Source organism: Hemiscyllium ocellatum, chromosome 30 (assembly GCF_020745735.1).
Source record: "Hemiscyllium ocellatum isolate sHemOce1 chromosome 30, sHemOce1.pat.X.cur, whole genome shotgun sequence".
Taxonomy (NCBI): Eukaryota; Metazoa; Chordata; class Chondrichthyes; order Orectolobiformes; family Hemiscylliidae; genus Hemiscyllium; species Hemiscyllium ocellatum.
Window position 1 is genome coordinate 25124521 of NC_083430.1, and position 27740 is coordinate 25152260.

A 27740-nucleotide genomic window follows, 5' to 3' on the forward strand; every position below is an offset into this window, starting at 1 on the left:
ACAGAATACATTATAAGGAGGCAGAAAATAAGAAACCAAAAGAGTGATTTTTTTTTAAAAAAAGAACTAGAAGTTAAGATCCATTTTAATTATATTTAGTAGATGTTTTATACCCTGAATTCAAAGTTCCATCACCAATTAGAAGTCACCCAGCAGTTACAGAAACAGGGAGATTACTGTAACTGACTTAATTCATTCAGCTGACAGGTTTCAGAACACACAGTAATCATACAGCTATAAATTCCATTTATTCTCCAGAAGAAAGAAGCCAAAATGAGAGGGCCAAGGAAGACAAAATGAAAATCCCTTTCTTTGTAGTAAGATAATATTTCTACTCAGTGATATTGCTACTGTAACACTCAATACCACTAGCAATTCTACTATAAAGGAACACTCTTTTTAACATTAATTCAGCATATAGAACTTCTAAAAAGTTGAACAAGATTCTAATTCATGCATTTTTGTAATTACATTATTTTTGAGACAGAACCTGCTCTTCGGAGAGATTTCTAAGTTACATCTTAAAAATTAAACAAACATTCATCAAACAGCACATTAACCAGTTAACATCTCTGAATATTGTGGTGTTCTCCAAAAGGATGGAAAGTGCCTTAATTGGAGAACCAGGGCTTATGCTCTGACACAATACTGTAACAATAATTAAAATGCCATGTTCCAACAGTGCAGTTCAATTTTGCCTTATTCTTAGCACCTTGTGCGGATAAAGCGAGGGGTTATTCATTTGCAATAGACTACCACCCACATCTTGAGATAAACATTATCGTGCTCATAAATCAAATGTATTAAATTCAATTTAAATGGATTACAATAGTTGCAACAGAGAACAAAAAGGGCATTTTTCAGCTGTGTTGCTGCTTCACCCCAACTAATCCTCCCGTTCCTGCTAGCTGACTGCCAAACAGTCCAACAGCTGCACTTATGTTCATAACTTTGTGATGCCAAATATAATGCTTCAGCAAAATGGTCCTGCAAAGAAAGACTTAACAATCTGTAATTATTAAACAAGAAGTCACAATTTTTGATTGGAAACATTTAAGATTTTTTTCTGCACGAGTTTGAGATTGTATGGTATCTTGAGGCATTGAAAATTAATGCCTTCTTACTTTGGCTACTTTGCAGTGGCATCCAACACTCCAGCTACGATAATGGGTCAGTTACTGGTGTATCATCTTTATTTTGCACCAAGAGATCTAATTTCTGTCTACCATTGGTCCCTTTAGCTAGGAATTAACTGTTGCTAATCTGCCTCCAGTACTGGTAATAATCACTTGATACAGCACTGCGGTACACTAGGTATCCCTTCTCATTTCACATATTTTAGCTTTGACTCCTTGGCTCCACCTAACAGTTACATAGGTAACTTAATCTGTATTCCAACAGATAACTTTTAATCTCAACTGTTGTCGGTATCTTCTGCAATAGTGTAACTTCGCCTCCAATGCCCACATCCTTGACCGAAATAAGATTGCCAATAAATTATGAATAATTTATACTTTAGGTAACTAGAGTAGGGTGCAGATAGAACAGATATATACCACTATTCTTAGCTGAAGTTAATATCCAGGTCTCTAAATTTAAAAAAAAATGAAAAGATCAACGTTTTAAACTTACTTCACCATCCGATCTCTTTTTAATTTCAACTCCTATGAAGGGACTAGAAAGGGGTCAGTGACACTGATTAGTCCAACAAATTGTTTTTATAAGTGAAATATGGTTGCAAATAGAAAAGAAAATTTTAAAGGAAGGTTTTCTCAGAAACATTACTCATTTATCAAAATGTAACTGGTTAAAATGTGGGAGCTGGTTTAATCTTATTTGTCATAAATAAACAATGCAGGGATCTAATAAAGACAAGAATATACTTATAATCATTTATCATGGGGTAGAGGAAAGAGGAATCAATATGGGATATTAATCAATTGTTTTCATAATTTTGAGATAACTGGCTGTATGATTTCTGGCCTTCTGTTTTAAGTTATAAAAGGATTCTCTGTTCCCAGTCAAAGAGGACAATGTTAGCCTCAGTGAAATTGAGAACAAACTTTACAACATGCACATGTACATTAAAATCACATCCACTCAGTAATTATTAAGATAAAACATTAAAATATAGTGCCCAAATCAACAGAAAAGATCAGACAAAGGAACAATGTGTCAACCAGACACAAAGGGACACTTTCCAACACAATGCAGCCAACACAAAACAATGACAGTTGAGTTGGGGCCAGTAAACGGCAATGTAACCTATTAGACTGAGTTCATGATTGCTTTATAGATGAGCAGTCCATTCTGCTACTTGACCCTTTTAGGCAGGTCAAATTTAAATTTTAAAAAATTATTGCAGTTTAAAGGAGTTCTGATGTAGCCATCAGAACATGTACACATTTATAGCAGACAATTTTCAGTTTTGTTTCCTGTAGAACAAGTTCTTTTTAAATACTATTTTCTAGCCCTTGAATTTCACCTTCCAAAAGTGAAGAATAGGGTTCATCAAAATCTTTATCATTCCAGCTGTTCAGTTTCCATGTCCGTTTAGCCAAACCTGTAGGCTGCCAGGAATGGGAATAAATTTAACAACTTACATTAAAAAAGGAGACAAAAATGAGAATGGATACAATTATTATAAATATATAGACAAGTGCCAGAAAGCCTTCCTCAGTTGATTGGAATCTACCCTACCTCCATCCACCTGTGCCATATCCTGGTTAAATAATGTTCTGTATCCCACAGGGGCTGGGGAAATCCAGTGGGTCTGGCTGAACCCCGAAGATTAATTCTAAGAGAACAGATTTTACCCAACTGTAGGAACACCAAGACAATATCCACTATGTACAAGTTATAAAACATCCACATATTAACCAACAGTGAATACTTCATTACACCAAGACCACCGTATTTTAGTGCTATTTTTTAAAAAAACAACTTTATGTACAAAGTTATTCAAAGCACTGTATTTCAAGCTGTTTGATCTTGAAATTTTAAGTGATTTTCCAGTGGACCAGCCCAGTCAACCACTGGCATTTTCATTCCCAGAACAATTTGCTTACAGTGGAATTATTCCACCTCTGTTGTATTTGTATAGAATATTGTATGGGAAGAAAAACATTTCGCACAAAGATAAATACTCAGCAAATGCTGAAAAGGAATTGGCTTTAAATTTTCTGCCAATGCAGAAGATTTCACTTTGGTTTTACCAGCAGATATTTGGCTCCGTCCATTCAAGCTGTCACAGAAAGAGGTTTCTCAGCTTCCTCCATTCAGATTGACACGCATTGTGTAGCAGTCTCCTCTCCAGTTTACTGACCTTATAACGAACTCCTTGGATAGGGGTTCTTTTAAATTGCTCTGATCTTGAGAATTCTGTAGTGGCTGGAGTTTCTTTGGCCTTGGAGTTGTCAACTATATACAGTGGTACATAACTGCACCTGTTCAACATGATGAAGAGAGTATTTACAATCCACCTGGAAAGGAAGTCATTTCCGGTGGCCCTAAATAAATCCTTCACCATCTGTCAAGTTTCTCTGAATCTGCTGCTTGTCATCCATATTGTCTCCAGCAGATTCATTCTCCTCACTGGATTCTATGTACACAGGCCAACTGGCATCTTTGTCCTCCTTCTCCTGGTTCTCCAAAACTTGCTCAGTCTGACTTAGATTGACTGGTGACGTCTCCTCATTGGTAGTCATCACACATGTGCAGCTGTCACAGAGGCCAAACCGTCTTGCACCATGCTGTAAGTTGCTGGTAAATGTTCTCCTGCACCCTTTGCAGACAATTGGTCTGTTTGAGCGATGTACCTGATGAAAACAGAATTCAATGCAGTTCAATTTTTAACACAGATTCTTCAGTCAAATGGAATACAATAGCAATGCAAAACAAAAAGAAATAGGTAGTTAACTAACTTGTAAGCCACAATATTTATGTTAACAAATGGTTAAGTATATTGGCATATATTTATGGACAATTATGGAAAAGAAGTCACACTTATGTCAGAGACTAATCATGATCACACCCAACACACCCAATGTAAAAGAGTGGACAGTAACCAGAACATTTAGTAGTAAACAGGGTTTCAGATTGCATAGTTAGGTGTGGTTTGAAGATGATTTAAAAAACATCTGCAGCAATGAACAAACCCCTATATTCAACCAAGGAACACAGCAAATTTATGTAATGCTGACAACCAATGTTTAAAACTGAAAGGTACTTCAATTCAATCTTTTGCTGGTCTTGACTTTGACTGCTTTTATTCTTGGTGGTAATATTTTTCATTGATGATGTAACACTGACAATATAACTCCAGTATCCAATTTCATTCCAAAATGTGCAGGGTTAGAAACAGACACAACCATTCCAAAACGAACTAGATCAAACAGCAAAGAAAAATAGCTGAAATGAAGAGAAGCTGAAAACAACAATACCCTGGTGTTTTGTCAGTACAAGTTTCTTAAATCCATAAGAGACTTTTATAGTAGGTTTACAAAATCCAAATTACTTACAAGAATATTCTATCTAATTTCTGAATAGCTTTGATAAAGGCGGCAAGTGCATCTGCCTTGCTACATGTTAGGTCAGAATATGGCTGACACAAATTTGGGAGACCTTTCTGTCCACAGAACTGACTAGACATGCAGCTTTGTATTGGAAAGAAGCTTTAGGTGCACAATGCCTCGTACACCTGAATCTGGTATTTCATAGTGAATGTTTTTCAGGCCCTATCTAGACAGTCTCTCAGATATATTAACATTGGTCACTTCCATAGCAGTTTAAATGTCTTGCATTCAGCAGTGCAACTGTAATACCCAATATCAAATTGTAAGATGTCATTGCCCATAGGTATAACAATAGGAACTCCTTATGATCTGAACAGAATATTAGGTCTTACACATATCTCTAATTTTCTGAAGACAGGCTGAAATTGGTTACTGAAAGAAGCCACATATTATTGCTGTTTTGCCCTAAAGACAGCAGGCACACTTACAATATAACATATATAAGCAAATACATCCCAATTTCCCCATTTGGCGATCTCGGTATTGCTTTTTTGATGAGCCTTCTAATTTTACCTGGATCTATGTTTCAAATGCCAGGTTTACTCTCCAACTCATTGGTTGCTTGAGTGATTGTTCAAAGTGACCTTTTGACATTTTCAGTGTTCAAATCAGAGGACACAGTCTCTAACTCCTTTTCCTATTCTATTATTAAGAAACAGATTTGTCATTAAAACAGGATAGGTCACCTTCTACCTTGGATTGCAGGTTTAAGGAAAAACATCTTGTGCTGTTCTCAAAATAAAGTTGAGCTACCCAAGCTTAACAGACACAAGATGAGACATTTGACCCTTACGTTTCAGTCTGAAGAGACAATGAGCCATGACATTCCACTCCTGGATCATTTCGTTTCAAAATTTCAGTTCCTAAAATCAGAGACTTTTATAATGAACAGCTTGTGTGAATTTTGTTTTGAAACATAATATGTAAACATTACTCATTTCCAAACAGTTTCCAATGAAAAATACTGTCAAATTACTTAAGACAATTGGCCTCAGCATGTGTCTAAAGTGTAAAAAAGGGGTTAAGGTGTTTAGACCTGGGGGTATTACCCAGTAATTCTTGGTAGAAAGTTCATGAAGGCATCAGAGAGTACAGAATTATGATCACCTGTGAAGTGTGGCAGTGTCAAATAACCTAGTGACATATATTGTGGAGAGTCAGAAATGTAGAATGAACATTTGGTTCCTATCTTTTCTAGCTTAATCTCTTGCAACTTCTTTTGCAGAAACTGCCAAACCAAAGGAGTCAAACTGAAACATGAATACACACAAAATATTCAAAAAGGGAAAAAGAGAGTAAATGATTAAAACAGAAAGCTGTAACTAAATAGCATTCACTGAAACTTGCCTAGTTAATCAAATATTCCTGAGGTTAAAACATCCAGGAATCAAAGCACCAAGTGAAGAGGGTGCAGGTAAGAAACAAAAAATATCATGGTAATAAGAATTTAATTAAGTCAGTCTGGATTACTGACAGCACATTATACACTGAAACAGTGGAAGTGAAACTGTGGACTGCATTTGTAGTCAACTTTAAGATGTACGCAATAACTTTGTAAATTTTAAATAGACTGGGGCATGTAAAGCATTCATGATGAAAAAGAAACCTTTTGTAGTGGGGTTTCCTTTGTCAATATTTTGCTACTTCAAGAAGGAAGGAAGTATTACTCAACATAGAAACCACAAACATAGGGAAACATTTGAGAAACCATGCCCACCATTTCAAAAGGTTCATCTTTCACTGGAAAAGGGAAAGAATATAAAAGAAATAAAATGAATCTTAGCCAAATTAAATACATGGCAAAATAGTAAACAGAAGTGTAGGTGAGTATTATATATATTTAACCAGGGATAGGGGGTGCAAGAAGAGACACAGTTAGTCCAATGTGTGCACAAATGTTTAAATAAACATAAAGGTTTAGCAAGGCAAGTTAATAAAACATATTAATAAAGCAAACAAGACTTTGAATTTAATCAATAGAGACACTTACTACAGCAGAAAGTTATGCTAATCCTTTATAGAAATTGGCATCAGATGAAATAGTGTGTCCAATTCTAGGGTCCACACTAAAGAATGACATGAAGACTCTGGTTAGAACACTGAAGAGATTTGCTCAAGTGGCTCAGTGTGGAGGAATTAGAGTTATACAGATAGACTTAAAACTTCGTTTTGAAAGGAGAGAAGGCTAAGAAGAGTTGTGGAAGTATCATGTTTTATATCATGAAAGAATAGGTAAAAGTAAATAAAATTTATAGTTTCAAATTGAACAGTAAACAGTAGAGAAACTGGAGAGAGCAAGAGGAAAGGTTTTAGTAAATCATAAGGCTTTGAAATACATTCTTTCTTAAGGTAATTCAATGGGAGGCTTCAAAAGGGAATTAGACAATTACTTGAAAGAGAAAGAAAAGACAGAAAAATGGGGAAAGAAAGGGTATAGGCTAATCATAGTTTTCCAAAGAACCACTACAGAGATAGTAGACCAAATGCTCCCTTCAGTCCTGTATTAATCTATAATTCCATGACTCTAGCAAGATAAAATGGGAGTACGTTGAAGGCTGGGAATGAATGCATAAACCAAAGAACCATATCCAAAAGCCGTACCAGCATACATACTTAAAAGACAGGCTATGTTTGACTAACGTTATGGAATTCTTTGAAAAAATTATGGAGGATAGTCAAAAAGAGTGGATGCAGATCAAATATACTTTAAAAACCAATTTAGTAAAATATAGACTCTCAAAATTGTTACAGAGCTGAAGGAGGCCACTCAGTCATCATACCTGCACTGGCTCACTAATGAACACTTTCTTGTGGTGCCATTCTGCCGCCTTTCCCCAATAACCTTGCATATTGTGTCTATTCAAATAATCATCCAATGCCCTCTTGAATGCTTCAACTGACTTGTCTCCATCACTCTTCCAGGCAGCATGTTCCAGACCAAAACCACTCATTGTGTGAAAAAGCTTTTTCTTCACATCACCTTCGCAACATTTACAAATCACTTTAAACCTGAGTCCTCTCATCTTCAATCCTTTCATGACTGGAACAATTTCTCCCCATCTACTCTATCCAGGCGTCCCATGATTTTATAAATGTCAATCATGTCACCTCCTAGCCTCCTTCTCTCTCCAAGAACAATCCCAACCACTGCAGTCTATCCCCACAATTGAACCTTTTCATCTCTGCAACCATTCAGTAAGCCTGTCCTGCACTCTTGCCAATGCATTCACATCCTTCCTATAACAAGGCACCTAGAACTGTACACAAAACTCCACTTTAGGTCTGACAAATGTTTTCTGGGTTCAGTATAATTCCCACACCTCTATAAAGCAAAGCCCATGCTACTGTAAACTTTATTAACTATTCTTTTCACCTGTTCTACTGCCTTCAGTGATCCATGCAGATATACACCAAGGTCTCACTGCTCTTCCACCTATTTTATATTGTTGTCCACATTCTTCCTACCAAAATGCATCATCTCATACTTCCCCACATTGACTTTCATTTGCCACCTGTCCACTCACTCCACCAGCTTATTTATTTCATTTTGCAGTTCTATATGTCCTTCTCTCAGTTTACAATGCTTCTACGTTTTGTATCATTTGCAAACTCAAACTGTCTCCTGCATACCAAGATCTAAAATCATGAATATATACATGTATCAGGAAAAGCAAGGGATCAATTCTTAACGCTAGAGAACTCCAATACAAACAACCAGCACAAAACAAAACCCACTGGCCACTACTGTTTCCTATTTCTCAGCAAATGCCATATAGATGTCACCAAAGTCCTTTTCATTCTATGAATTATTATGTTTCTCACAAGTCTATTGTGTGGCCTAAGAAACCTTCTCAAAGTCCATACCAACAGTATTACCTTCATTGCTCCTTTCTGTTATTTCTTCAAAAACACCAGCAAATTGGTCATACCATTTCCCTTTTAGAAATCCATACTACAACTTGCTTTAAACAACCTTTTACACGTAACGACTAATTCTATCTTAAATAATTGTTTTCAGAAGTTTCGATTGGTAAAGGTAAAAAAGTTATTCAGCTCCTCAGGTATGCTTCTTGCTTCCAAAGATAGCCTTTATGGACCGTTGTTAGCCCTACTCCTGTTACTATTGACATGCCTATGAAGACTTTGGGATTATCTTTTACCTTTGCCAGCAGTCTTTTCTCATAATCCCTCTATGCTTATCTATTATGCTTTTTCACTTCTCCTCTGAATTTTCTATATTCTTCTTGGATTCTCAATTGTATTTGCTACCTAATACCTGTCGTAAGCATTTTGTTTCTTCATTATTGCAATTGCTATGACCGTTCTCATCCATGGAGCTCTGGATTTCTTTGTCCTCCCTTTTCCTTTTGAGGGACGACACCTTGACTGTACCTGAACCATTTCCTCTTAAGACAGCCCATAGCTCGGCTATAATTTTTTCACAGTAACTTTTTGTTCCAGTCTATCTGACCTAGCTCCATCCTTGTCTCAAGGTTCACCTCAGTTAATGATTCTTACTCTGAATTGTCTAAAGTTATTAGATATATGGCAAAGATAACGGTATATACATTCTAGTACTTTCCTTAAACTCCATGTTAAACTGACACATCCTCAGTTACTGGTTTTCATTTACTCCCCCCCCTTCGTCAAATAGAATGAATTGCATTTGTAATTTTTCAATTTACAGGCATGATCTAGACACTTTGGAATTTCCTTATCTATTTCCCTGGAAATCTTGAGGTACACACATTTCCAGCTCCAGAAGTCCATATTTTCCTCTCCCTTTACTTAGATTCCCCTTTGCCACACTTCTACGGTGAAAATGAATGCAGAATTCTACAATTTAAACAAACGTGTTATTTTTTTTAAGCTGGTCAACATTCCTTTCCACCACTGATTTCTCTGAATACGGTTATGAAAATGTTTGCTGGTAAGTATATTATGCTTATTATTTTCACAGTATCCCACTGTTGCATTTATTACTCTCCCAGTCCATTGGATCTCCATGTTAAATTGTCTTCCTTTTGTTTAAGTTTTTTTCACAATACTGCTATCTCTTCTCTTACTTGTTGATCATATTTGCTGAAGTAGCGCCTTTGACTTTCAGGAGAATACATTGGTTTATATTATAATAACTTTTTTTTTAAGAACACTCTCCACCATTTGCTGTAGGATTACCCATCACGAATTCAGCTCATTTTACTGGGGATATTTATAACATATGGAAATGGAAAAGTACAAATGGAACAGCCTGCAATGTCTGCAATGACCAACATGCCATGTTAAATTAATCCCATCTGCCTGCACTTGGCGCGTATTTCTCTATGCCCTGCGTGTTCATGTGGCTATCCTCTTAAATATTATCATATCTGCCACCACCTCGTCTGGCAGTACGTTCCAGGCACCTGCCACCTCCTCCTAAAAAAAACATGCCTTATACATCTCCTTTAAACTTGCCCCTCTCACTTTACACCTATGCCTCCTCATATTTAACATTTCCAGCCTGGGGAAAAGACTCTGCCTATCCACCCTAACCATCCCTCTCATAATTTTACGTACAGCAAATGTTTTCTTAACCAACATCTATGGGACCAGGAAAGTGCCAGTTGATCCAATATTCCAGATGATGAAGTTCAAATAAAATAACATAAAATAAAATAAAAGGAAACACTAAGTAAGAGAAACATAATGCAGGGGGTATACACATCATTTTATTTACAGCCTAAGTCACTTAAATTACAATGCAAGTTTGCCTTAAATAAAACTTACTGGCAGAAAGCCTTCTCACTCCCACTCTGAAATGACTAATCAAATATTGTAGCATTCAGGGAGAAACTGATTCAAAATTGAATCAACTGTTGATATTGTTCAATTGAATGGTCACACGAAATAAGTATATTTACACTAAGGTAAACTAAATAAAAACTATAATAATTGCACAGAATAATACAGTGAACACAGTATGAGATACAGCTTGTATATCAAGCATTCTGGTTCATAAAATGGCAGTTAAAACAAAGTTTACTGTATTGCTAGAAGATTACCTCTCTGCCCCCAACACGCTAGTGAAAACAAGCCACAATGGTCCAACCTCTCCTTCTAGACAATACATTCCAGTCCAGGCAACATCCTGGTAAAACTCCTTTGCACCCTCTCGAAAGCTTCCAAATCCTTCCTACAGTTTGGTACCCAGACCTGTAAACAATCCATCAGATGTGGCTAACTCAAGTTTTTTTTAAAAACAGCTGCAACATGACTTGCCAAATTTTATATTCAATGCCCCAGCCAATGAAGGCAAGCACGCCACACATCTTCTTTACCAACTTATCTGCTTGTGTTACCACTTTCAGGGAGCTATCGACTTGCACCCCAAGATCCCCCTGTACTCTAATATTCATAGACAATAGGTGCAGGAGTACGCTATTTGGCCCTTCGAGCCAGCACCACCATTCATTATGATCTTGGATTATCATCCACAATCAGTATCCTGTTCCTGCCTTATCCCCATAACCCTTGATTCCAATATCTTTAAGAGCTCTACCCATTTCTTTCTTGAAAGTATCCAGAGACTTGGCCTCTACTACCTTTTGGGGCAGAGCATTCCACACAGCCACCACTCTCTGGGTGAAGAAGTTTCTCCTCAACTCTGTTTTAAATGGCCTACCCCTTATTTTTAAACTGTGTCCTCTGGTTCTGGACTCGCCCATCAGCGGAAACATGCTTCCTGCCTCCAGAGTGTTCTATCCTTTAGTAATCTTATACGTCTCAATCAGAACCTCGCTCATCCTTCTAAACTCAAGGGTATACAAGCCCAGTCGCTCCAATCTTTCAGCATATGATAGTCCCGCCATTCCGGGAATTGACCTCATTAACCCATGCTGCACTCCCTCAATAAACAGAATGTCCTTCCTCAAATTTGAAGACAAATACAATACGCCAGGTGTGGTCTCACCAGGGCCCTGTACAGCTGCAGAAGGATCTTTGTTCCTATACTCAATTCCTGTTGTTATAAAGGTTAGAATGCCATTACCTTTCTTCACTGCCTGCTGTACCTGCATGCTTGCTTTCATTGACTGATGTACAAGAACACCTAGATCTCGTTGTACTTCCGGTTTACCTAACTTGACTCCATTTAGATAGTATTCTGCCTTCCTGTTCTTGCCACCAAAGTGGATAACCACACATTTATCTAAATTAAACTGCATCTGCCCATGCATCCGTCCACTCACCTAGCCTGTCCAAATCATGCTGTATTCTCATAACATCCTCCTCACATTTCACCCTGCCACCCAGCTTTGTGTCATCAGCAAATTTGCTGATATTACTTTTAATGCCCTCTTCTATATAATTAATGTATATTGTAAACAGCTACGGTCCCAGCACTGAATCTTGTGGTACCCCACTGGTCACTGCCTGCCATTCCAAAAGGGGCCCATTTATCACTACTCTTTGCTTCCTGTCAGTCAGCCAATTTTCAATCCAAGTCAGTACTTTGACCCCAGTACCATGTGCCCTAGTTTTGCTCACTAGTCTCTTATGTGGGACTTTATCAGTCTTTCTGAAAGTCCAGGTACACTACGTCCACTGGCTCTCCTTTGCCCGCCTTCATAGTTCCTAAGGGTGCTGCTATTTCCTGTATTCTTTTCTCTTGTATTTGACTCCCAAAATGCATCACCTCAAATTTGTCTGGATTAAACTCCATGTGCCATTTCTCCGCCTAACTTTCCAACTGATCTGTATCCTACTGTATACTTTGACAGCCTTCCTCACTATCCACATCTCCATCAATTTTCATGTTGCTTGCAAACTTACTAATCAGACTACATTGATTTTCCTCCAAATCATTCATACATATTACAAATAATGGAGGATCCAGCACTGATCCTTGCAGAACACTGCTGTTCATAGATTTCCAGCCAGAAAATCATTCTTCCATAACTACCTTCTGACTTCTATGACGAAGCCAATATTGTATCCAATTGCCAACTCACCTTGGATCCCACGTCCTTCTGAACTAGCCTATCATAACCGACTTCATCAAATGCTTTAGTAAAGTCCACGTAGACAACATCCACTGCCCTACCCTTAATATCTTGGTCATTTTGTCAAAAGTCTCAATCAAGTTTGAGAGACAAGATGTTGCCTGCACAAAGCCATGCTGACTATCCCTATTGAGTCCATTCTTCCCCAAATTAACAAAATCCTGTCCTAAAAGTCTTCTCCAATAATTTCCCTATACTGTATTGATGTAAGGTTAACCAGCCTATAATTTATTGGATTATCCCTGTTGCCCTTCTTAAACAAAGGAACAACATTGGCTATTCTCCAGTCTTCTGGGATATCCATTGCCTCCCTTATTATCCTGAGATAGATCCCTTCAGGCCCGGAGACATTACCAACTTAATGTTTTTCAAGACACCCAAAACCATCTCCTCCTTAACACCAATAAGCCCTAGAGTATCAACATAACATTCCCCAATCTTACCATCATCCTTCTCCATGATGAATACTGATGCGAAGTATTCATTAAGGACCTCACCCACTTCCTCTGGCTCTACACAACTTCCCTTTCTCCTTGGCTGGACCTACCCTTTCCCAAAATACCTTCTTGCTCCTAGTATGTTTAAAGTGCCTTGTTTAAGTTCTTTACTCCTTCCTTTTACATTCTTCAAGGACCTTGTGTGATTTCAGTTTCCTAAACTTTTCACATGCTTCCTTTTCCCTTTTTAACTAAACTTTCAATACCTCTTCTCATCCAAGGTTTCTGAATATTGCTATCCTTATCTTTCATCCTCACAGGAACATGTTAGTCCTGAACTCTGACCAACTTGGTCTTTTAAAGACTCCCACATCAGATGTCTACTTACCCTCAAACAACTAACAATCTCATTTTGTCCTTTTCTGCCAAATATATTGTAATTTGCTTTCACCCAATTTAGCTCTTGCACCCAAGGACCAGTGCTGTCCATATCCATCTCGATCTTAAAACTTACAGAATGATGACTATTGTTCTCAAAATGCTTCCCCACTGAAACTCTGATCACATGGTTCATTCCATAATACAAGGTCCAGTATGGTCCCTTTCCTAGATGGACTATCTGCATACTATTTCCAAAAACCCTCCTGGGTGCACCTAGCAAATTCTGCCCCATCTAAGCTCCTGGCATTAAGGAAATCCCAGTCAATATCAGGGAAGTTAAGAATTACATAGGCCTGTTGTGACTACTACATATTTCCATCATCTTCCCACATACCTAATCCTCTATCTCCTACTGGCTAACGGAGGCACCTCATCATAGCATTTGCACCTTTGCAATTCCTGAGTTCTAGCCAAATTGCCTCACTGGATGAGCCCTCCAAGAATTCCTCCCTTAGTGCAGGTGTGGCATTTTCCTTAATCAGTAATGCAATTCCTCTATCCCTTTTACATCCCTCTCTCTCACATCTGGTATGTTAAGCTGCCAGTTCTACCTTTCTCTCAACCATGTTTCTGTAATGGCTACAGCATCATACTCCCATATACTTAATACAGGTTCTAAACTCATTTGTCTTACCTTGTTTTAAAATAAATGTACTGCAGATCTCCAGCTGTTCCATGTTCATTAACCTGGCCCTTCCTGTTCTTCCTATTAGACTTACTTGAAGTTTACTTGAATCCTACATTGTCAATGTCCTCAGGGTTACCATTAATCAGACATTGAACTGAACTCACCAGACAAGTACAGTGGCTACAAGAAGAAGTCAGAGATTAGGAACACTGCAGCAAGTAATTCACCTAATTCCCAAAACCTGTCAACAAGGCACATGTCAGGAATGTGATAGAATACTCTCCACTTGCCCGAATGAATGCATTTGCAACAACACTCAATAAGGGTGACACCAGCTGGAACAAAGCAGCCCGCTCAACTGGCACTACATCCACAAACTTCAGTCTCTCCACTGATGCTCATAGCAATCTCCAAAATGCACTGCAGAAATTCACCCAAGATCTTTACAGAGTACCTTTCAAACCCACAGGCACTTCCATTTAGAAGGGCAGCAGATACTGCAGAACACCATCACCTGCACGTTCCCTTCCAAGCCACTCACTTCCGGATTTGGAAATATATTGCCATTCTTTCACTGTCCGTGGATCAAAATCCTGGAATTACTTTTTTAACAACATCACAGGTCTATTTACAGTACACAGACGACAGCAGTTCAAGGAGGCCACTCACCACCACCTTCTCAAGAGCAAATAGGGACAGGCAATAAATGTTGGTTCAGCCAGCAACACTCATGTCCACAAAGAAGTAACAAAAATACAAAACAAAAGTAACAAAGATGTTGGCAGGAAAGTAAAAATGACAGAATGTTGAAAAATATTTCTTGCAACAGGAAGATATACTCAGGTGGTTCCAAAGCGATCTGTGTTGAAGGGACCTTTTTTAAAAATACCATAAAATTTTACTTTAGAATGAAGACCAGATTAGGAAACTGTGACAAGAACAGTGAAAGATTCCAGAAGGGCCTCGATTGGATATTAGGTGACCGGCCACTGTTCAATATAGATAAGTGTGAAATAAGAGTAAGGGAACTAAATGCTCTTAAAACAGCAACACTTTAAATGGAGTAGAGAAACTTTACATGCAGATATATTCATCAATAAAAGTGACAGTTTAGAGATATCATATTGTGAAAATAGAATCCATATTTCTGTATCTAGTGGCATGTAGTATTGAAATAATGAGTCAATGTCAAATTTGTACATGTTCTTAATTCAAGTTACAATAGAATGTTTAGAGTTTTGAGTATCCCATCTTATGAAGTACACTTTCTAAAAGCAATAAGAAACATGCAGCAATCATTTACTCAGAGCTTATTAGGGACGAGCCATTATAGCTACAAGCTTGAGAAGTTAGATCATATTAAGACTATAAGAACCACAAGAAATAGCAGAGGGAGTAGGTTGTTCAGTCTCTTGAACCTACTCTGCCAGTCAATAGAATCATGGCTGACACAGGTGGGACACAGGGTGGGAGAGACACAGAGGGAGGGAGTGATACACAGACTCCGATGGAAAGGCAGGGTGAGAGAGACATACATAAGAGAGGAGGGGAGAGAGACACACACAGAGGGAGAGAGAAACAGAGAAGGCCAACCACAAAGATGGTTATAATGCAGTTCTCTACCAAATAACATTGTTGAAGCAAGTGTACAACTACGTCTAACATGAAATTTGTTGATGAGAGTGTATTAAATCATATAGGAAACTATAACAGTGGGGCCAGTGTGAATTGAATAAACAGCAATACTGAAGAAGAGATTTTGATCAAATTACCCTACAATATGGCGTAACATTCTAAGCTTTGAAGATCATTCCAAATTAGAATAAACATTGTAAAGGTAGAAGAAAATAAAAAACATGAAAGCAGCACATCAGCAAGGTATATGTACCATCCATGAATGTATTTGCTGTAGTAGCCTAAAAATAACTTCATAAGGTGCTTTTTATGACCTTAGGACATCCCAAATTCTATTAACTGCTTTTGAAATAGAGTGACTGCTGTAATGTCAGAAGTGTGGCAGCAAATTTGCACATGTCAATGTCCTACAGACAGCAATGCCATAATCAGATCATCTGTTTATATATGATCTAAGGGAAAAATATTGGCAGGAAAGACTCCAAAGCTCGCTCTTGAAAATAATGTTGTAAGAATTCTTGTATCCACTTGTGGGGCAGATAGGGATCATTTTAAATGTAACAGAAATGACAAACTCTACACTTCAGAAGTTGACTGACAGTCTAGACTGTGTCTGGATTGTGCCTTGAGTTCAGAGTTTAAATTGGTCAAGAATGACTGTAAAAATTAGCTGCTGAAGAAATGTGATAACCAGACATTGTGAAGGTTCCGCTAACCCTACTGCCGTGTCTGCCACCACTTCCGCCCCCACCGACGCCACTCACCTGCATTCTGCTGACACGCCCCCCACATATCCCACTGTCACCATTCCTGGCCCCCAGAGCCCTGAGGGGAGCACCACCCCTGCTCATGACTCCACCCCCATTCCCCCCACCATTACACCCACTCCAATTACTGGCTCCGCCTCCACTCCCAGCTCCACACCCACACCAGATCCCAGCTCCCAGCCCTGCCGAGTTCTCACCATCCCTCCAGACCTTCCCCTCACTGAGGACAAACGATCAGTCCTCAGCAAAGGGCTCACCTTCATCCCCCTCCATCCATGCATCAATGAATTTAATACATTTCTTCCGCTGCCTCCGCCTCCGAGCTTACAATCAGGACTCCTGCCCACCTTCCGAGGACCCCTTCGCCCTCCTCCCAAGGACCGCTTCGCCAACCTCCAACACACTGCATCCACCTGGACACCCCGCACTGGCCTATTACCCGCCCTCGACTTCTTCATTTCCAACTGCCGCCGGGACATTAACCGCCTCAACCTGTCTACCCTCCTCCCCCACTCCAACCTCTCACCCTCAACGCGCAGCCCTCCAATCCCAACTCACCATCAAGCCAGCAGATAAAGGGGGCGCAGTGGTAGTCTGGCACACTGACCTCTACACCGCTGAAGCAAAACGCCAACTCGAGGACACGTCTTCCTACTGCCCCCTCGACCATGACCCCACCCCCCCATCACCAAACCATCATCTTCCAGACCATACAGAACCTCATCACCTCAGGAGATCTCCCACCCACAGCTTCCAACATCATAGTCCGGGAACCCCACACTGCCCGGTTCTACCTCCTTCCCAAGATCCACAAGCCTGACCACCCTGGCTGACCCATTGTCTCAGCCTGCTCCTCCCCCACTGAACTCATCTCTACCTACCTCGACACTGTCCTATCCCCCCAGTCCAGAAACTCCCCACATACGTTTGAGACACCAGCCACGCCCTCCACCTCCTCCAAGACTTCCGTTTCCTTGGCCCCCAACGCCTCATCTTCACCATGGATATCCAATCTCTCTACACCTCCATCCGCCATGACCAGGGCCTCCAAGACCTCCGTTGTTTTCCTCTCCCGATGTCCCCAACAGTACCCTTCCACCGACACTCTCATTCGTTTGGCCGAACTGGTCCTCACCCATAATAATTTCTCCTTCGAATCCTCCCACTTCCTCCAGACCAAAGGGGTAGCCATGGGCACACGTATGGGCCCCAGCTGTGCCTGTCTCTTTGTTGGCTAGATAGAACGGTCCGTATTTAGAATCTTCCGTAATTATACCGGCACCACTCCCCACCTCTTCCTTGGCTACACTGATGACTGCATTGGCGCCACCTCATGCTCCCGCGAGGAGGTTGAGCAATTCATCAACTACACCAACACATTCCACCCTGACCTTAAATTTACCTGGACCATCTCTGACACCTCCCTCCCCTCCCTGGACCTCTCCATCTCCATTAATGACGACCGACTTGACACTGACATTTTTTACAAACCCACCGACTCCCACAGCTACCTGGATTACACCTCTTCCCACCCTACCTCTTGTAAAGATGCCATCCAGCATTCCCAATTCCTCCGCCTCTGCTGTATCTGCTCCCAGGAGGACCAGTTCCACCACAGAATACACCAGATGGCCTCCTTCTTTAGAGACCACAATTTCCCTTCCCACATGGTTAAAGATGCTCTCCAACTCATCTCGTCCACATCCCGCACCTCTGCCCTCAGACCCCACCCCTCCAACCGTAACAAGGACAGAACGCCTCTGGTGCTCACCTTCCACCCTACCAACCTTCGCATAAACCAAATCATCCGCCGACATTTCTGCCACCTCCAAAAAGACCCCACCACCAGAGATATATTTCCCTCCCCACCCCTTTCCTCCTTCCGCAAAGACCGTTCCCTCCGTGACTACCTGGTCAGGTCCACGCCCCCCCCCCTACAACCCACCCTCCCATCCTGGCACCTTCCCCTCCCACCGCAGGAACTGCAAAACCTGCGCCCACACCTCTTCCCTCACCTCCATCCAAGGCCCTAAAGGAGCCTTCCACACCTATCAAAATTTTACCTGCACATCCACTAATATCATTTATTGCATCTGTTGCTCCCGATGCAGTCTCCTCTACATTGGAGACTGGATGCCTCCTAGCAGAGCGCTTTAGAGAACATCTCCGGGACACCCGCACCAATCAACCACACTGCCCTGTGGCCCAACATTTCAACTCCCCCTCCCACTCTGCCGTGGACATGGAGGTCCTTCACCACCGCTCCCTCACCACCAGACGCCTGGAGGAAGAACGCCTCATCTTCCGCCTCAGAACACTTCAACCCCAGGGCATCAATGTGGACTTCAACAGTTTCCTCATTTCCCCTTCCCCCACCTCAGCCTAGTTCCAAACTTCCAGCTCAGCTCTGGCCCCATGACTTGTCCTACCTACCTATCTTCTTTTCCACCTATCCACTCCACCGTCCTCCCTGACCTATCACCTTCATCCCCTCCCCCACTCACCTATTGTACTTCATGCTACTTTCTCCCCACCCCCATCCTCCTCTAGCTTATCTCTCCATGCTTCAGGCTCTCTGCCTTTAATCCTGAAGGACGTTTGCTCGAAATGTCGATTTCGCTGCTCCTTGGATGCTGCCTGAACTGCTGTGCTCTTCCAGCACCACTAATCCAAAATCTGGTTTCCAGCATCTGCAGTCATTGTTTTTACCATTGTGAAGGTTACGGCAAAAGATTTTGCCAAATAACCATTTGAATGTTAAAAGCTAAAATATGCAAACATTACTCACACTTAAAGCATGACTTCGGAGATGCTCAAGTCTGGTGAACCTTTTTCCACAGGTCTCACATGGGTATGGGCGCTCTCCAGTGTGTGAGCGCATGTGTCGTTTTAGGATTCCTTTCTGCTTAGCTGTGTAAGTGCAGAACGGGCACTTATAGATCTTTTTTCGCACAATTATTCCATTCCCTAGAAACAAAAATCATCGGAATCATAACATAGAAATCTCAAGTCAACCACTCAGTACGGAGGGGGCAATGTGATAGCCAATGTGGAGAATATTGTTTAGAAAGCAACTATAGGAATACATCTTCATCTGAAATAATGAAACATCAAGTGCACCAAAAAATAATTTACAAAATGATGGGAATAACCTCAAAAAATGTTCTCTTTCAAAGTTCTGCACAATCTTAATGAAGTATTCCTGAAAACTGCAGACAATCATTACTTTGAATCTTATAGTATTTCGTTTATATTTATTTTCACTTTTTACTGCAAGTTTAACAGGAGCATCATGGGATTAGTTCACAGAATAATGACACCATATATTGGCAGCTCCAGATGACACTACAAAATGTTAGCTTACCCTGTGTCCAGCAAAATTTCTTCCACCACTCATTTCTTTTCCTGAAAGTATTGATTATTTGGTGAAGCATGGTTCTGCAAATGCCAGGACCTTGCACAATTGGACATCATCCATGCAAATGGCTCAATGGTAAAGGACAACAAACTTAAGCATTCATTATCGAAGGCCAGACTAGTCATCACCCAAATCTCGAGTCTGAAAACAAGTTACTCAACAGATGACAGGTAGAACGCAGGGTCATCTTCCATGCCCTTCCTAGGTGTGTTAAGCAAAAATTTAGTGACTTATTGTTATCCTTAAGGAGCTCACCTAACAACACAAGCTAGGGATTGAATCTCAGAATTTCCACGTGTTGTTCAATGAGAAGAAGCATATTATTTTGTTGTAAAATGCAATAAAAATATGAAATACATCTTGAAAAAATGTTGTGGGCTACCACATGATACAAAGGCACTAGACCAGAGAGACTACGTTAAACAAACTAGGAATAAAATCTGTAAAGTTAGTTACCTGCCTAAGTTAACAACATTTATAGGAAAGGAGATGGGGTGAAAGAAAAGAATCAGGTTCCAGCTTCCGGATGTTACCAGATACTTCCTGTGGGAAAATACTGCTCGTTATTCCCTTGACTCCCACCCTCCATAGTCTAATTGCTGGAAATATCCACATTCTATGGCTTTCAATTCTTAAAATGTAAATTGCTGGAGGGCTGCTAATTATAATGAGTGGAAGGAAAGGAATAGTTTGTGAGACTAATTTAGTATAAGAGTCAGACATAGTAAATGTAGCATCACCAATGCTGCAGATCTACAAAGCAAGTTTTTGAAGTAATCCAATCTCAACTGTTACAAGAATGGAATATTCATGCCCTCTCTCCCATGCACTCAGGTTCACTACAGATTGCACACTTTATATTTACCTTCAACATGCTAAACAACTATCAATCATCAACAGTTGCTACTTTGCCGCATACCTGTATAATCCCACATTAAATATCTGTGGTCAAAACCACATACTGGGAATCTCAGAACAGTGTCCTGGAATTTGCTTACTTCTATCACTCAAGGAGCAGGTAAAACAAGAATAAAAATAGGAAATAGTTTCACAAGGATTTCTGCACACCTTTCATCTCATGATCAAGCTCTTCTAAAAATCAGAAGGCTAAGGCAAGAGATCACCAAATAGGAATGTGGTACCAAGAGTCACCATCATTCTTTAAAGGCTTTGACATCATTCCTAAATTGTGGTGCCCAAAGTTGGATGTCATACTGCAGCTAAGACCTAGCCATTGTTTTATAAAGTTCTGTTGTACCTTTGTTGTTTTTGAATGCAGACCATAAAATGCAGGAGCAGAAACCATTCAGTCCATCAAGTTTAATCCACCATTCAATGAGACCACGACTGCTCCGATTACCTTCAACTCTTTTTTCCTAACTTTACCATAATCCTTGGTTTGCTACTGATCTGTCTATTTTAGTCCTGAATATTCTAAGCAATCTGACCTCGACAGCTCTCCGCGAAAACAATTTCAGATTCACTACCGTCAAGTAAGAAATGCCTGTCTTAAATGTGCAATCGCTTATTCTGAAGTTACATCCTCTGATCCTAGATACTCCCACAAGGAGAAACAACCTTTCCACATCTACCCTGTCAAGTCCCCTAAGAATGTTGCACGTTTCAATAAGATCACCTCTCATTCATCTAAATTCCAATGTGTACAGGCCTAACCTACTCAACCTTTCCTCCATAAGCAGTTCTTCTATATACAGAATCAGCCCAGTGATCCTTCAAAATGGGTTAAAAACTGGTTAGAAAAGAGGACACAGAGGGTGGAATTGAAAGCAGCTTCACATTGTGGATAAAAGCAGGTAGCAGTGTGCCACAGAATTCTGTTCTAAGACCACTGTTATTTAAAGTCTGGTTGAAGATTTGTAGCTCGGGTGTCCGTTGTTGTGGTTCTGTTCGCCGAGCTGGAAGTTTTTGCTGCAAACGTTTCGTTCCCTGGCTAGGGAACGTCATCAGTGCTATTGGAGCCTCCTGTGAAGCGCTGCTTTGATGTTTCTTCCGGTATTTATAGTGGTTTGTTCTTGCCGCTTCCGGGTGTCAGTTTCAGCTGTAGTAGTTTGTATGTGGGGTCCAGGTTGATGTGTCTGTTGATGGATCTTCTTGCCGTTTCCGGGTGTCAGTTTCAGCTGTAGTGGTTTGTATATAGGGTCCAGGTCTATGTGTCTGTTAATGGAGTTTGTGGATGAATGCCATGCCTCTAGGAATTCCCTGGCTGTTCTCTGTCTGGCTTGTCCTATGATGGTAGTGTTTTCCCAGTCAAATTCATGTTCCTGGTTGTCTGAGTGTATGGCTACTAGGGATAGCTGGTCGTGTCGTTTTGTGGCTAGCTGATGTTCGTGGATGCGGATTGTTAGCTGTCTTCCTGTTTGTCCTATATAACACTATATAGGACAAACAGGAAGACAGCTAACAATCCGCATCCACGAACATCAGCTAGCCACAAAACGACACGACCAGCTATCCCTAGTAGCCATACACTCAGACAACCAGGAACATGAATTTGACTGGGAAAACACTACCATCATAGGACAAGCCAGACAGAGAACAGCCAGGGAATTCCTAGAGGCATGGCATTCATCCACAAACTCCATTAACAGACACATAGACCTGGACCCTATATACAAACCACTACAGCTGAAACTGACACCCGGAAACGGCAAGAAGATCCATCAACAGACACATCAACCTGGACCCCACATACAAACTACTACAGCTGAAACTGACACCCGGAAGCGGCAAGAACAAACCACTATAAATACCGGAAGAAACATCAAAGCAGCGCTTCACAGGAGGCTCCAATAGCACTGATGACGTTCCCTAGCCAGGGAACGGAACGTTTGCAGCAAAAACTTCCAGCTCGGCGAACAGAACCACAACACCACTGTTATTTTCTGTGTATTTAGATTTAGGAATGCATGGAAGTGGGATGGTAATGGCATACTGATGTCATCACTACCTATTTATTTGGATGACTAGTCCAATGTTCAGAGAACCTAAATCGCTCCATGACAGATGTTTAAATTTGAATTTAATAAAAATCTGGAATTAAAAGTTCAATGATGACAAGCAACCATTGTTGTAAAACCCCATCTGATCCACTAATGTCTTTTAGGGAAGTAAAACTGCTGTCATTACTTACATTTGTGTAACAGAGACAGTTTTTTCTGTTCAACAAAGAGTCACTGGACTCGAAATGTTAACTTTATCTCCATAAACACTGACAGATCTGCTAGTGTTTCTCCAACATCTTATGTTTTGTTTCAGATTTCCAAAAAACCACATTGATATTTATAATTTTTTTAATGTTGAGGGTTTAGGGTTTTGGTTTTGAATTAGTAACCAATGGGTTGTGTGTGTATTTGCCTCATTTGATTTGTAAATATTTTCGCTGCTATTTCTTTTAAAACTGGCTTTTGAAATCTGGCTTTTGAAATCTGGCTTTAGATTGAATGGATTTTGTCCGATGTGAATTGATTTTTGTTTATTTCGATTATTTTACAACTTAACACAGCAAATAGTGGGATTCAAGGTTTGTTAGCATATTCTGGAACTTCATTTTTTTAAATGATGAAGGGAAACACAGGTTGCCAAGAGAGTGAGACATGCTGACACTTTAGTTTCACTTTTGAGTGAGGCAGTCCTATAAAGTCCTTGGAATAAGATGGGTGGATAGAAAAGTGCCAGAGGGAAATATATATATTGTGAAGTAAGTTACTTTAGAGTGAAGAGTGAGTGCAGGTCCCAGATAGTTGTGTTGCAATAAAACCTTGAAGAGATTATTTAAAGTTGAGTGCATTTAAGCAGATATATGATAGCTTCTTCCTGGTATTGATCGCATTTCCAGTCTAAATGTTGTGATTTCAACTGATTTAAACCTACTGAGGTTTAGGGACAAATTACTGCAGATGCTGGAATCTGTTAAAAAAAATGCTATAAATCACACCGGGTCAGGCAGCATCCGTGAAAAGGCAGAGCAGGCTAACCTTCTGAGTCTAAATGACTCTTCATCAGTGCCATCTAGACTTGAAACATTAGCTTGCTCTCGCTCCACAGATTCTGTCTGATCTGCTGCATTGGTTGAGAGATTCTGGTCCAATATTATATGAGTAGTGTTTTGTTTCTTTTCAATTTATAAAAGGAGTGTTTTGGGATTAATGGCATTCTGCTTTCACTGCATGTTTGCATGGATATTCCCTTGAGGCTTTTCTGCATCATCTTCACAACAAACATTCCCATACTGGATCATCCACAAGATCTGGAAATTTTACAATTGTTCCAACATCCAAATCATTGCTATAGATTGTGAATAACCAAGCACTGATCCTTGTGGTACACCACTAGTCAAACCAAGAATGATCATATTTTCTAGACTTGTCTCCCCATTATCCAATCCTCAATCCAACAGAGTATACTACTCACTATGTTGTACGCTAATGTTGTTTACTAACCATCAATGCGGGAGTTTACCTAAATTCTTCTGAAACACTGCTAGTAACATCTTTGAGAAACATTTATGAGGTTTGTCATATATGAGTTCCCTTTCATAAATCCATGTTGATGCTGCCCAATCAAACCATAATTTTCCAAGTGTCCTGCTATCACATCGTTTATAACCAATGTTAGTATTTTCCATAGTGCAATACTGGCATCTAACTAACAGTTCCAATGTGTCTGCCTGTCTATCTGTCTCTCTCTCTCTCTCTCTGTCACTGGGTGTATTGTTAACCATATTGACCCTTATTTCCTGGAGTAATTTTAAACTAAACCTGATGGGAATTTCTGTGGGTTTTAAACAAAAAATATCTCACTGTCACGTTACGGCAATCTAAGATCAACTAGGCTGACATTTCCAAACCCTTTAAGTGTTGGTTCAATAACTTCATCCTTAGTATTACTTCAGTTTCACAAAGGAGCACATAGTGGGCAACAAAATTCAGTGTTTACCATGTTCTCATGTAGAAAGGCATATTGGATGGAAAGTTTTCACTATACCAAAATTACTGGATTAGTCGTCAATGTGATTTCACAATATCTAAATTACTGATTAGTCATCAGCAGTAGAAGCGAATATGGTACATTATTAGCATACAAATTCCTTAGATAAATGCATATCGTCCTAGTGTTACCAATGTAATTAATTTAGATACGGATTAGCAACATGGATCTCACCTGCATCCTCCCCATACCAATCACTCTGCACATCCATCATATTGGAAAAGGAGCCCCCTCCATCCTCTGGACGCGCCCCTCGGGAAAAGTGCTGTATTAGATCCTCCTTCCGCTGGACATTCCCTGTCCTCAATAAAACCTCTAAGAATTGCTTCATCTGATAATTTTCGTAGGCTATTTCCATAGCTGGGGCAGTCTGCAGCCTTTCCTCAGCCTGATCTGTGGCAGATGGTGTAAACTGTCGGAAACGGTCAACTGATTCCACTTCGTCCTCGTCAAACTCAACTTTAGGTTCTGGAAGTTTGGGTAGTGATGGAGGATGAAGTTTCTCTGGAGAAAGGTTGTCCTGATCTTTCTGTACAAGATCTATGGGATGATAAGAATTGCACTCATTCCATGTTATGCTTTGATTATTGTCAGGGCTTGATTCCTGCTGTTGAACTGATGAAACAGGGTTTGGACATTGATTTCTACAAAAAGACACAGCATCTCCAAAGGCTACTATATTACTCCCATTCTCCACATGATTACAGTTATCATCTTTCTCATCTTTCACACAGATATCAAGAGAAGATCTGATATACAGTTTGCAAAAGCTGACTACATCAGTCATCTGCAGGTAACTAGCAGCTGACATCACTTCAATGACATTCTTACTGCAAAGATTCAGCTTTCCAGAATAGAGAAAGTCCAGTATTATGGAAAAGGCCTCAGATGTAACAATGTCCAGGGAGGCAGTGCTAGGACGTCCACTATCATGGATGTAGTGAATCAACAAGGCTCTGAAGTACCCACTGTTAGCAAACAGAATATTCCGGTGAGCTTTGAAAATTCTCCCTTCCACAATAATGCTGCAGTCACAGAAGAAGTCCTGCTTCCGCTGTTCATTTAGTTCTCCCAGAAGTTTAGTGTAATATGATGTGATCTCCATCTTTCGTGACCAGGAATTTGTCAAAAGATGTTTCCTTAAAAGATCAGAAAAGGATTTTTTTTATTGTTTTCAAAGACAAGAATATTAGTTCTACAGTTGGAATTATTTTTCACTTTGGCACGCAGTGCAGAATCAAGCAATTTCAAGAGCAAATAGAACAAAGCTCTCCTGAATAAAGAAAGTACTATTATAGAAAAGATCTCACATCACAATATTCAAACGATAAAGCTTCTTTTACTTTGTCCTGAAAATATACATTAACCCCAATAAACATAACATTTTTCACTTTGCATACTAGATTTTCGTACACACCATCAGCATCCTAGACACTAAACTGAGTCTGAGATAGCTTATGAAGACTTTTGCACAATACAATTGTGCGCCCAAAAGCCGAAACACTTGGTTGGTAATACAAGAAAGAATGAAAGGACCACCAGATCAGTATTCACAAATGCGAAGGTTACCAGTAATTGTATAGAAATTAGTTGACTGAACCATTGCTAATGCAGGCGTGGGTACTGCAGATGCTGGAGATGAGAGTCAAGATTAGAGTGGTACTGGCAAAGCACAGGAGGTCAGACAGCATCTGAGGAGCAGAGAGAGATAAAAAAAATCGACATTTCGAGCAAAAGCCCTTCATCAGGGATTCCAGTGCCACTCTAAGCCTGAACCATTGTTAATCTTAGTTAAGTAGCCATCAGTGACCATCAATGAGTCTTGAAATACCAAAATAAAATTGAACAATGAATTTGATTCAGAAAAAGAGACACATAAATAAACATATAATGTCAGATAAACTCAATGTTCAGCAATAATTTTTAAAAGTTTTGAACTACATAAGTGAATAGGAACAAATCAATTGATATAACCATAGCAGAGATCCCCAGAGCATTTTCAGTATAAGAGGGTAGGTTAGCACTCACCATTTTCAATAAAATCAATTAACAAAATATGCTGATTACAGAAGTGTTAACACATCTGACAAAAAAAAACTTGCTCTTACCATTATGACTGCACACAAAAAAACCTACCATTCATAAAACAACACAATGTTGAAAATGCTTGACATGGCAGGGCTAGTTTTATCATTTAACTACTGGTTTCAATTTAATTTTGTTTCCCTTGATCACAAGTTTTAAATTAAAGCTCTTCTGACTCACTTTTGAACTTGAATTTGGAAAACTGGATAGCAACACACAGTAGAATAATTATGGAATTCAAGTTCCCCAGATTATGACAACGATGTATTAACACGAACAAGCCTGTACTTAGGAAACGCCAATTTTGCTATTGTTTCAGGACCAGTTCTAATGGGCTAGTTTGCTTAAAATATTCGGTCCTTGACATTCCTTATGACATCATAGGAATTTATTTGACCCATTACACAAATCATTTCTGAGATAAACTTCCTACCAAAACCCGGGTCCATCAAATGTAATCCCAAAGATAAGAAATAAAGATTAAACGGTGTCAGCGATCAACTCTCCTGCAGCAACATACCACTTAACAGTTGCAATGAAAACCACAACAGGTCAGACTTTAAGACTACACACTCTCATTCGCTTCAGCAAACATCCCTTTCACTTCATTTGTTACCTCATTGACTAGTAATAGGCCAGAATCACCCAACTGACTCCATATTTACCTTTGCTTCCTTTGGCTAAAGCAAAATATCTCACCGACGCC

At 39.9% G+C, this 27740-nt stretch overlaps 1 protein-coding gene across 2 annotated transcripts; it reads right to left on the reverse strand.

Annotated features, from left to right (window-relative positions):
* Positions 1-399: 399 nt before the first annotated feature.
* LOC132829877 (zinc finger and BTB domain-containing protein 8B-like) lies at positions 400-27740 on the reverse strand. Of its 2 annotated transcripts, none has more exons than XM_060847275.1 (4): positions 27700-27740; positions 25124-26088; positions 19313-19491; positions 400-3818 (listed from the first exon to the last, which is right to left on the reverse strand). In XM_060847275.1, the coding sequence occupies exons 2-4, from the start codon at positions 26052-26054 to the stop codon at positions 3510-3512; spliced, it is 1419 nt and encodes a 472-aa protein (XP_060703258.1). In that variant the 5' UTR covers positions 26055-26088; positions 27700-27740; the 3' UTR covers positions 400-3509. The 2 variants fall into 2 exon arrangements, with proteins under 2 accessions (XP_060703258.1, XP_060703259.1); XM_060847276.1 differs by lacking the exon at positions 27700-27740 and adding an exon at positions 26978-27001.